The 12,808-nt window shown below is 43.0% G+C and overlaps 1 protein-coding gene across 1 annotated transcript in view; it reads left to right on the top strand.

Moving 5' to 3' along the window:
* The window catches only part of tafa4b (TAFA chemokine like family member 4b), a gene marked incomplete at both ends in the record, with an annotated part of 37,406 nt that extends 32,984 nt beyond the window's left edge, over window positions 1–4,422 (top strand). Inside the window, one exon of the mRNA XM_080462323.1 lies at window positions 4,276–4,422. Within this exon, the coding sequence (XP_080318449.1) occupies window positions 4,276–4,422 (147 nt within the window). The remainder of the gene's footprint in view (window positions 1–4,275) is intronic.
* Between the last annotated feature and the right edge of the window lie 8,386 nt (window positions 4,423–12,808).

Genomic DNA, 12,808 nt, shown 5'->3' with positions numbered 1-12,808 from the left:
TCAGTATCTAGAGAGGGAGAAATAAAGGTTTGAAACACCGTTGTCTTGGCATATGCATCATCTTTTGTCAAGTCCAATTTGTATTAGCCTGCAGCCATATCCAGGAAATATGGGTGCAGGATTCATGTTCAGCGAAAATGGTAATCTTCAGATGAAGTGAGTCTGTCATAGGCAGAGAGACGTTTGACAACCCAAGTCAGCTCCAGGAGAGGAGAGGTTTTGCAGAGAAAGCAGGCTCTGACTCCTGCTGTCTGAAACTGACACTGATTAAATATAAGTCAGAGGCAGATTAGCTGATGAAGACCGTCTGATTGGTGGTATCAGCACTGGATGGGAGTCGCTGGTCTTGTCACTGTCATTACAGACGGTGCAAATCAACTCACACCCAAATGTCTCCTTAGAGATCAAACCGTTTCTCAGATGTACACACAAAAGCTCTTGGAAATATATTATTCAGACACATCTAATCATATTCAGCCCCTTTTATCGTCGCTTAGCTCACTTGAGAACACAATGCAGCAAGTGCCCTTCATTTAGCATTACGGAGCAGTACATTGGAGTAGTGCAAGATGGTCACGTGCATTCATTGGCTTCCACAGCTGGTTAGCTGTCAGGTGATGGCATGGGGATTAATTGCATTAGCTCCGGTCTCTTAGCCCGCATAGAATACGTCAGCAAAACATCTATACACGCCCCATTAAAATTCAATGAAACCAAGCAAAAATGAAGAAAAAAACTCCAGACAAACAATCAAAAGTGTCTTTAATATTAATTTTGCAGCAGGCCTGCGACGGACCGATATTGACGGTGGAGTGAACGGGAGGATTCATTAACATCTTCTCCCTCTCTGCTTCCTCTCGCTGAGCCGTCCCTTGCTGCGTCGTCAAACTCACTTATCTCTCCGAAGCAATTAGCCACTGGAGGCTCCATTGACCTGAGCCTTTGTTAGACTAACGGGTTACATTAGCATGGCCGTGGCCTGGCAGTCTTGGCAATGCATGTGCCGTTGCCAATGTGAGCGGCACTGATAAAGAGGGGGCCTGCGGTGTGCACGTGCATTGTGCATGTGTGTGTGTTTGAGAGGCTCTATTCATAACATTAACATATTAACTGGCCACAACCATTGTCCCAAGTTTATCTAACAGTTATGTGCTATTTGTGTGTGTGTGTGTGTGTGTGTGTGTGTGTGTGTGTGTGTGTGTGTGTGTGTGTGTGTGTGTGTGTGTGTGTGTGTGTGTGTGTGTGTGTGTGTGTGTGTGTGTGTGTGTGTGTGCTGCCTATACATTTACATAAGGAAGGTGTGAATAATTCAACTACCACATTACTGAATTTATATCTACAAGTACATTTCATTTTTGTTGCTTTATGCTATGAGACACCAAATATTCAATAGTGGCATATATAGCACCTCTGATAATATCCACCCAGCTATCAGGCTCTGGCAAAACACATTTTCATACACAATGTCTCCAGTGTATTATGTGGCATAAGAGGCATACATGTGACGGAAGTGACATATCTAATTTTCTCAACTGATCCTCAAATATTAAATAATTATATATTTGAGAATGTAATGCAAATATGTAGTGCCAGCTAAGTATGTAACCATAGAAATCACAATGTTGCACATGCCCAGTGGCACTAACTTGGTTATCAGAGTATGGCAACATAGCTATTTAAAGCCCATATGTAATTTCTAGAAATGATGTTACTGTCAGAGTGTATGACTGTCAACCATATGGCGAGCCTCCTGACATGTGACCGCACAACAGAACATCGAGTTCACATTAAGATGATGCATTAATATAAATTTAACTCAGATACACGGCCTCCATTAATGCGATGTCGAGAAATAGCCGACAAGCAAGGATTGCAGCGTTAACACTGAAAACAAAAGCTAAATATGGATGCATTATTCATAATTAATTATCCAAATGGGCCGCTCCCTCCTTATTTACCAAATTAATGGTTTGTTTTGCCGAGAATCATCTACTGTCTAGTGTGCTGGGTGGAGACACGGTGTCCTCATAAATTTCCCTGGCAGGTGAGGAATGGAGAGAGTGATGAGACAGAACAAGGGAGGATCAAACACAGAGAACCCATTAGTTCCACCAATTCTGTGGCCCTCACTCCTTGTTTTTTACAGCTTTAGAAACATTGCACGCAGGCAACTGCAAGTTCTATCTTGCTGCACCGCTCGTAACATAAGAAAAAGTCAAACTCCTGTCCCATCTGCTGGCTGTTCACTTTCCAGGGCTGTACGTTTACCCTTCATCTTCATGCAAAGCAGGAGTGTACCTGCGGTTTTGTGTCGTTATTTCAGGGATGCAAAACAACTCAACTCAACTGGATCCATGAGCGAGCCTGGTCTTTTTTTTGATTATGCTCAAGACAATATTTCCCCCATTGTATTTCAGTAGCTGTTTTCAGCCTTCACCCACTGCTGCTCCTGCTAAGAGCTCAAGTGAATTTCTTTTTCTAACCATATCCTGACCCCTGCAGAAACCACTGCTGTAGAGGGGGCAGTTACAAGTAAAGGAGGAGTACCAGTAGTAAAAAAAATAACTTTTTGAGTGGTGGATTTAATGAAAACGGAGAGATAAGGTAACTGCTCATTTAATCTGGTTTTAGAGGTGTTTAACAAACAGGCTGGGTGTGGCTCCTAGAATGGACAAGGCCATTCTCCTGAATTAAACCAAATCTAGCTACTGCCCATGCCGAGGACCTCCAGGAGTCCAGAGGGCCGCAGGTTCACAGTAATCCACGGTTTACTAATTTCATCAAATGCAAGCTTGTTTTGAAATTTTCCTCCTTTGAATGCAGTTTTCTGTTTTCCAGCCTTGATCGTGGAGGCTCACCTTCCTTTAGATATCTGCTTCTTCCAACAGATCACATTGAAATGACTGAGTTGTTATTAAGCCCTGTAGAGGCCTGTTAACACAGTAATATATTTAAAAGAGGAGAAGGAAGACCTCTTATTCCTTTTAAACACTAGAACAAATGCTTTTTATCAAAAAGAAATGACTAGAAATCCTCCAATAAATATAATAATAATAATAATGATGGCTTGGATTTATATAGCGCTTTTTTCGCGCTGTCTCAAACGCGTACAGAGACTATTATTCACTCATACCAGTCCCACCAGTGATGGTAAGCTACGTCGTAATCACAGCTGCCCCGGGGCATGCTGACAGATGCGTGGCTGCCATTTTGTGCCAACGGCCCCTCCGACCACCACCAACATTCATACCCATTCAACTTTATTAAGCCATTCAATTTGATCTTGTTGAGAGGATTTCGGTATACTACAGACACTGTGTGGTAGCACTTCTAGATACAGACAAAACACAAGCAAACAAGTTTATATTTGTCACTGACGGTATTTCTTGTGCATGCTTGATGAAGGAAAGGTGAGTATTTGGGTTGAAATCAGACAAATTCTCAAATTTCCCAATAACAGATGCTCAAAAAGGACCGTTTTAACGTTAGATTTTTGATGTAGTTTTATTTTTTAAAAAAAAAGCCAATCTCCACAGAGCAATCTCAGGTCCCCTTCACACTTAAATATGGAGAGAAGAACATGAAGTCCACATGTGAATGCAAAAGCAACTGTGGAAAAGAGAAACTCCTTTTTTATCTTTCTGATGTACTAGAAAAGGTTAAGTGACTAAAACACACACTGCAGACTTGATCGGGGTACAAACAAACATAAACTTCCAGCACCACAACCAGAGATCCCCTAGAAGGAAAAGACAGAGGAGAACACTTACTACAAGAGAAATAATGAAATTCTACTACGATGATAAATGTATAGATGGTAAACAGAGAAGTCAATCTCAATGCGTTGAAAAACATCTGCCAGCAAATCAAACTTGAAGCAGATCACCTCAGAAAACAAACCAGGGGGCATCTTCAGTCCTTTAAAGTTATTCTTAAAAGAATTAATCATAATTCCAGAGATCTAAGACAGCATTTTTGTGTGGATGAGAGGCACAATGTGAAGAGAAATGTTTGTTTGTGAGGACAATGTGTGATAGATGTCCAAGACCTTGTGCTGTGAAAACAATGCTTCACATTTACATAGCAGTATAAGAGTTTTTGCTTTATTTGCATTGGAAACTTTTCTATGACTAACAATGCCATTATGTGAACTTTTGTTGACATGCAGAAGCCTTAGGCTTGAGGGGGTGGGGTGGGGTGGGGGTGGGGTGAAACTAGCCGTAGTGTTGCGAAAGCATGTATTGAGAAATGATGCTCATGCTTTGTGTCCACCAGCCGTTCTCCTGCCGCAGTGGAGCCAACATATTTAGACGGATATTTTCAGAGGCCCCTGAGCGTGGCTTCACATCTGCTGGGACTCACAGCCAGATGCTGTGCCCTCAGCCAGACCCCAGCCCAGACGACAAGCTCCACAGGCAGTGACGGGCATCTCTCACTACGCGTTGCCCCATTCACCCTCAAAGCTTGGGGCTTTCCGCCTCCGTGGCTGCCTGTGTGCCAGCCTGACAGATGCCCCGTCAGCACAGATGTGAGTGCTGTGGAAGTGGTGGAGGGGAGGGGATGGCAGAATAGAGCTAAATCACTGTGTAATCAACGTGTGTGGTTGGGAGGTGATGGGGGCTCAGCGGGCAGGCAAACATTTACAATTGGCCAGGCAGTCCTTGTAAACAGGAGTGGTTGTACAAAAGAGGCAGGTTGAATAATTGATAGGATGTAAGAGGATCTGGCTTTGGGGGATTTTGGAGCATTGATTCTGGCTGAGAGGGAGCATGCAGGGGAGAAAGTGAAAGGCTTTCCTGGTGCCAACCTTTATAAATGCTTCTCCCTTTCCTTCAGCCCTTACCTCGCCTAGCCCTGGTGAATCTAACCCTGCCAGGTATAGTTATTACTGCCTGCTTCTTTCTTTTTGCAAAGCTTCTCTGTGTGGCAAAGCCATTACGCCAATACTTACAACACCATAGACAAGAAGAAATAAAACAGCAGATGGCTTTAAAAAGCAAGAGTGGATGAAAGAAAGGAAAGAATGAATTTATAGAATAAGAAATATGCTGTTTGAAATACAAAAGAAACAGAGAGGAGCAAGAAACAAGGGCAAACAGGAAGGAGATGAAAAGATGAAGGAGGAGCGAAGGAGTGAGGAAAAGAGCTACACTGTCAGTGCAAAACATTTCATTCTGCCTGCCTCTGGCGCAAAATGTCAGAACACAACTGATTTAAGTGTGGGAGATTTCTCCCCCATTCACCTGGATGAAAGTCATTATTAATCCGCTCTCACGCGCACCAAAACATACAAACATGCACCACTTGCTGTGGTAATGCTTTCATCTCACCAGCTGCAGGGCTCATAGAATGAGCTGATATAAATACATTCACCAGCTTTGGTTTGAAGCCCTGCACTTAGTCTACACACACACACACACACACACACACACACACACACACACACACACACACACACACACACACACACACACACACACACACACACACACACACACACACACACACACACACAGAGTTTTTCAGCCTCTTTCGCCTTTACACACTTCGCATTCACGTCATGTCCACACACTGAGAAACAAGCTTATCTGTGGTTGTTTTCACTCGAGCCGTACTTTACAGAAGCAGGAGGGGAAAAAAAACCCCGTCTTGAAGTCTTATTCTTGTCTCATCAAACAGAATAGGTATCAAGATGTGACATTTCGAAGCACTGGTCACTGGTAAAAAACTGTTCTGCCTTGTTATTGTTGTGCCAGTGATGGGCACGCACTCCATTCAAATGCAAATTCATCTTTGAACAAAGTCATACAGCTGTACCATTGGATGCTTTGACTGTATATTGTCAGTTTTTTTCTCGGGAAAAAAAATCTGAATACATCACTGAGATTGCACTCGAATATTGTGCGGCACCACTCAGAATAATTTCTTCTTCAAAGTGAAGCATAGTCACATTTTTCTTGAACTGACTGCGATTACTTTGGTAATTTAAAGCCGTGGTCTTGCCTCACTGTAACATTGCGCAATTAGCTATGGTAATGCTTACCCTCATTTTGACAACTGTTGTGAGTTTCTCCAGTGACTACAAATTATGCCTTATTTTGGACTTTGTCTTGCTTCAGGATTTGCTTCATCTTCACTCCAAATGAGGCCCATTTTGTGCATGAAGTAACTGAGAGTAGTGGGTGGCTTCTCCCAGACAAGAGACATGTGTTTGTTTGGCATCGGGTGGGTGGGTTACATCATCTAGCTGTCCGCCTTATGGCCATGCGCTCCTCTGTGCCGACACAAAGACAACGAGCTAAGACCATCATCAGAGGAAATTAGCTCAGTAGCGTTGAAAGCGCTCGCTTCTCACAATAGCCACTGGCCATGCTAAATCATTAGCCTGTCACTTCGTTGAGGCTGAGTCCAATTATTCTCTCAATCTGCCTCCCAACCAAATTGCATTATTGCAATTATATCCATTGTATGACATATCGTCGTAGCGAGGGTGTATAAGATAGGGAAAGGAGAAGACGGGTTGGAAAAAAATGAAGGAGTAGGAAAATATAATTTTGGCGGCATTATCAAGCACCAGAGATTATCTCAGTGTTTGTTCCCTGGTGGTTTTCTGCTGTTGTCTTGGATATTTATAGGTTTATATTTACCATAAAAGCACTTCAATCACTCTTATCCATATTGATTAAGTTGCTCCCACCCCAAACTGTTTCACAGGGCATATCCTTGTAACATGTTTCTGACTTTTTACACTTCTGCTTTTTGCTCTCTCATCACTGTTGTCCACACATCCTCCCTCAGTCTTTTCTTAACACGTCACTGCACAGCTTTTGCTGTCACAGCACCCTTGTCATCAGGCGTCACTGCTAATCATGGCGTGGCACTGCTGATCACTGTGCACCAGATCATTATCAAGACCTTCCCCTCTGATGAAGTCCGTGCACTGAGGTCCTGCCAAAGGCGCTTGCTGGCATCACCTACTTGAACTGTAAATCACAGCTTCTGCCAAGAGAGTCAGGACCGCCACTGGGATAAGTGAGAATCACACTGAGGTGTTCAACAGTTACACTGACTGACTTTTGGATTGCTTGGTGTACTCGTTAACTCCCAGTCACCCCCAAAAAAACCTTTTGATTTAAAACTAACAAGAATAACACTCACAAACATCCACTCATCTTTCACACAAACTTTATTTATAATAGGTTTTCAGAGAGTTGGAGCAGTTTGTGCCATCCCAACTAATAAATGGTGAAAGAAAGAGTACATCCTGGACAGTTCACCAAATCACAATCAAATCAAAAAGCACAACCATAGCTCATGTCTATTCATTAATTAACCTAGCCAGCATGACTTGATAAGACAAGAAAACAAACCAGGAAAGCGTTTTTCACCTTCTTCTCCTTTTTTGATGCACTGGGTCACCAGTCACCAGATCATTCAAGCTGTTAATACTAGTGGACACAGACATGAACACTTAAATAGATTCCCTTGCTTTTGTGTGTTTTTCCTTGGTTCACAATTATTTGGACCTTGTCTGTGTATTCAGGCTTTTTAACTTTACTCGTTATTAGTTTGATTTTCACAAAAGTTAATCTCAATAGTACCAGGCTTTTAAGGTACAGTATTTTTGAATCAGTGTTTCTCAAAGTTTCAGCAGTTAGTTGTTGCCAAAAGCTTCAGAGCCCATTAAATTTTCCATTTCTATTAGTGTCAGACTTCTTTTGTCCTAGATTGAACGTAATATAAAGTGATGGAGTAACTCACTGCAACATCTTGTGATACAAAGTGATATTACAAGATGATCAGGATTTGGTTGGAGAGCTTAATAACTATATTTCTCTACTACAACATGATGGCTATTTTTTGGTTCATATTGACAAATCAATACTTTATATTGTACCTTTAGCCAGCCTGTGATCAGATGCTTGACTGCAACAAAGTAAGACACAACTTCACTTTGTACTCAACTGACAAACAGATGTTTCTAATATCATTTCTGTCAGTGTCCATTTGTTATTATCTTATTTTTTTTCTAGTGCTGTTTTATTTCTTCTCTCCTCCCATACTCATGCTCTGGACGCCTCCCGTGCATGTGTTTGTTGGTGTGCCCTTGCATGTGAGTGCCTGTGTCTGTCTGCAGAGAGACCTTGGACTCAGATGTAATTAGACTTGCTAATGATGTGGCCTGTTTACAGCTTAAGCCCTTCGCTAATGATAAATGCACTTGACAGTATGTAGTCAACACTGCACTTCAAAAAGAGAGTGTGGGACAAGTTCCATGTCAGTTAGTCAGCCATCAGTGATGTATCATTAGTGATAAGAGATTCTAAGTCCTAAGAGATGCTTGGACTGACCGCAGCGTTGAGAGATGACTAATCACTCTGGATTCATACAAATATCGGAATAACCTCAAACTTGAACATAAATAGGTTGTGATGAACATAATTCGCTTCAGGTGTAGACATGAACCATACATTTAACTGTGGCAGGAAGCCAAGGGCTTGACATTGCTTTCTGGTCCCACAACCACCTGCTCACGTTCTCTCCTTGTTCACCGTTCTGCCCGAGGGTCACTGCTCAGCAAACCCCCACCTCAGTGTCTTGGAGTCTGACTCAGATACACGTTCTTCTCTCATTAATCCACTCGGCATCTGTGTGTACGGCGTTGTGTGAATTCACATGCGTGAGTCCAGTAGTGCCCGCACGCTGAGTGTTCAGGAACATGTTGGCGGGGCCCTCCGGCGGGTGAGAGGAGGGATGGTTGGGGGGCTCCGAGCCGTGTGATGTGACAGCGATGGGGCAGAGCACGGCCAGTCGGTGTGGCTCCATCTGTGGGCCTTCTGTTCTTTCATTAGCTGACCTTTGACTGTCTTTAGGTGTTACATGACAAGGATATCTGAGCCACAGCCCTTCAGGACTGAGTGCGGCACACACATAATACTCAGAGGTTAACTTGGGAGTAGGCATGTGCATAATGTGAATAAATCAAACCTCAAACCAAAGGCTAAATGACTGTTGACTGCAAGCCCTTGTTTTGTGTATGTTTCTGGATGAGTGGGGATTTTTTTAGAGGCTGCTGTGATTCACACTTGACACTGTGGTAATGCAGAAAAAATGCAAAATCTGCCGTTTCACGGCGCTAATTTGTGTGTAATATCCCAAAGTCAGCCAATCCACCGAGGAGAGAAGAAAGAGAAAATTAAGCATCTGCTTCATTTCCCTAACTGGCCGTAGCCCGACGCATTAACAAGAACTATGCTCATCCAGAGAGATGCCACTGGATCCGGGGTCCTCATAGAAAAGTGCAAACAGCCAGTTAAAGAAGCGGTGAGCTTTGTCGACGTTAAAGCCTGCGATACAGCTCACCTTCATTTAGGGAGTCACACAACCCAAATAAGAATCTCTCGGGAAAATCACCCAGCACATTACAGACAGCCAAAGAGAATCACTTTACCTCATAATATCAATTGGGCTGATTTTCCCGACGTTGGTGCTTACGTGTGTTTTCTCTGAGTATGAACATCCCTCATTAACCCCAGAGGTGACGCTCGTGCGCAGCCGAGGCCAGCTTGAACAAAGCTCCCAATCAGGCTGTGGGTGTCTGGCAATATTTCTGGGTCACTGAATGTGAGAGCTGAGCTGGTAACAAAATGGAGTCTGTTCTGAACAGATGGGGTGCAGGGACTGTGTGGCTGCAGTAACAGAGTTTTCTTTGGTAAAGAGGTTAGCGTGAGTCAGTGGAATCAATTAGGCTCGGATGGGGCAAAGTTCTTAAAATTCATTACTGACAGCCTAATTACAGAGGAACAATGGGCTGATAATTACATTGGAAATAATTAATATACTTACTGTAACAAAAGGACCGTTGAGAACACAATCATCAGCTAATAGCGTATTACTGAGTTGATACAATCAGCCATTTTGTAATGAGAGACTACAGAGCGGGAAAAAGCTGAGTGAGGAGAAGGATGGGTGTTGTTGTTACAGATGTATACTATTGAAATGTCTCCCCAAGAGTCTGAAACACTGTCCTGTCAGCAAATACTATATACACAATTGATTTAATCAGCCACTCCTATTAAACTAGTTTGTGGCCATGAAACCCCAAACACAGGGTGTACTTTGCTGGGGTGGATGAGCAGGATGTAGCCCTCATTCGCATTTTCCCCTTCTACTCAAACATTTTTGCTGGGATAAAACAACATATCGAAAATAATATCTATTGAAGTATAAATAAAATTGAGTTATCATGCCATTAAGCCCAAACTCACACTATTGCAGTACACCATTTCCTTCATATCAGGTAAGAAATTTTGGTCAATTTCCCGATTTCCAGGATTTTTTTGTACACTTTCTTTGTTGAGACAATTCATCCTCTTGCTTTATACCAAATAATCCCACCCTAACCATATGAAACACACAGTTCTGAGACTTTTAACTCAGAATCCTCATTAACTGCTGCGCCCATATGACCAGTGGCCACACTGCATTTTGGACTTTTGTGGTAGTTGTCAGTTGCATGTGTGTTATATTGGCTCAGTGTTGATCAGAGCTATACTAAAACAGGTCTCCTCACCCACAACCATTTTTAACACCACATTATTGAGCTGAACTCAAACGATAAAACAAACAAGACATAGAGGGCTTGTTGAGGGACCCAGGACAGTTTTTTCTGTTCATGGACGATAGACAAAAACTTGGAGGGGGACACCAGGGAATGGAAAAGACTAAAATGAGACATAATGTTTCGACACATCCATCCTGGAGGAATTGTCAGTGTCAGGCCGAGGGAGGGACCGCAATGGGAGCTCGGAGCCAAACTCAAATCCCAAACACGTCATTCAAAACCACGGGCAGAAGACAAGGTCATCTTCGACTGCAGGTAAGTTATGTTTGTTATTGCTCTTTCGGCTGGAAAACACAGATCCCAGATGTTTTTACAGCTGGCACTTGGTTGGCGCTTTGGCTGGTTTCGGTTTTATAAATGAGAGCGAGCAACTTTCAGTGAAGTGCAGCGAAGTGACAACGCAGCAGCAGCAGCCTCAAAGCGGAGGGTCAAACTGAGCCCGTGGTAAAGAGAATAGGAAGGACCAGGTCACCCTTTTTGTTTCACTGTGGTTGTAACTGCTCCCCACACTCCCAGCTCTGCTACTCATCCCATAAATGCATGCTCCATTTAAAAGGGAAATAATCTATTAATCTGCTTTTCCAAAGTTATGATACGTATAACTGTTGTCACAACAAGGAAATAACCCACTTAATGGATGTTCCCCCAGTATTTTGAGTAGTTTGAAAGAATATTATGACAAAACTTTTTTTGTTTTTAATGAAATTAAATTTGAAAATATGGCACACGAATTGACATTACACCATGTGGAGGCACACAAACTAATCATGATCTCTTGAGATCCTCTATCTAATAGTAATAATATTACTTCTATGACAAAAAAGCCCCAATTTCAACTGTTTGAACCTCAGATTTTAAAGCTTGCGTTCATGTGATGTGCTTACATTTAGTTCACAGAACTGTGTCTTTTAACAGTCTTTTTTGAAATTCAGTCAAAAGGAATAATGTGACAATAAAAAACCAAAGAGGTTTTGAATATATCTCTCGAAGGATTATGGCAATACTATATAAAGTGCTGGGCGCACCCTTAGAGATAGGGTGAGGAGCTCAGTCACCAGGGAGGAGCTCGGAGTAGAGCCGCTGCTCCTCCGCATCGAGAGGAGCCAGCTGAGGTGGCTCGGGCATCTGTTTCGGATGCCCCATGGACGCCTCCTTCGGGAGGTGTTCCGGGCATGTCCCTCCGGTAGGAGGCCTCGGGGCAGACCTAGGACACGCTGGAGAGACTATGTCTTTCGGCTGGCCTGGGAACGCCTTGGGGTCCCACCGGAGGAGCTGGAGGAAGTGTCTGGGGCGAGGGAAGTCTGGGCTTCCTTGCTTAGACTGCTGCCCCCGCAACCCGGCCCCGGATAAGCGGAAGAAAATGGATGGATGGATGGATGTATAAAGTGCAATGTGGGCTTGATACATAGATAATGAAATAATTAATTTTCCACTACAAATCATTGATGAATCCTCCACACTATTGCAACCATCTGTGTTAATTCAAAACCATGAGGAGGGTCTTTTTAACTGATTACTGCCTGACAGGTGGTGCACAGGAAACCCCAGGCCATGATCGACGGAGCTGTAAGTGCTTAGTGATTGGATAGTGTTATGGCACGGGCAGCCCAACGGGAAAATCAGAAACCATCTCATCATAATTACTCCCGAATACCTTCACAAGGGTGAATTGATGTTGTCCAAGCAGAATCAATGTGGAAGATAAAAGCCCACGAGAGCTGACTGTCTTTTCTGTTCTCAGCTGCCTTGACAGATGTCAACATGTGGACGACTGTCCTTGGCTAAACCTCCAGTGGGCTGGGTGATGCGTGTCATATGATGTAAGCTGAAGGAAATGTAAAGACCTTGAGAGAGTTCGAGGCTTTATTCGAAAAAGTTAGGTTTTCTTGTGATCATGAATTCTGCTACAGTCTTCAATATTTGAAAGTCAAATGCATCAGTGTCTAAAATAAAGAGTAAGGACCATTTTTTAGGAGAAAAGATAGAAAACATTGAAAATCACTAGAGTTCGAGTTGTATTTGGTATAGCAGCGGCCTGGTTTTCTTTGCTGTGTTGCATCATTTGAGACCACGCACAATAACATCTATATATCTGAGGTGCATCTGAAACACCTTTCATAGTATTCTAAAAATCAGCTGGACACAGCTTGGTTTTGTGCATTTGTTAGGTGTGGCTCAGGAGAG

Source organism: Lipophrys pholis (assembly GCF_963383615.2).
Source record: "Lipophrys pholis genome assembly, chromosome: 4".
Taxonomy (NCBI): Eukaryota; Metazoa; Chordata; class Actinopteri; order Blenniiformes; family Blenniidae; genus Lipophrys; species Lipophrys pholis.
The sequence above is the reverse complement of the archived record's forward strand: the minus strand, read 5'-3'. Positions and strand labels throughout refer to the sequence as shown.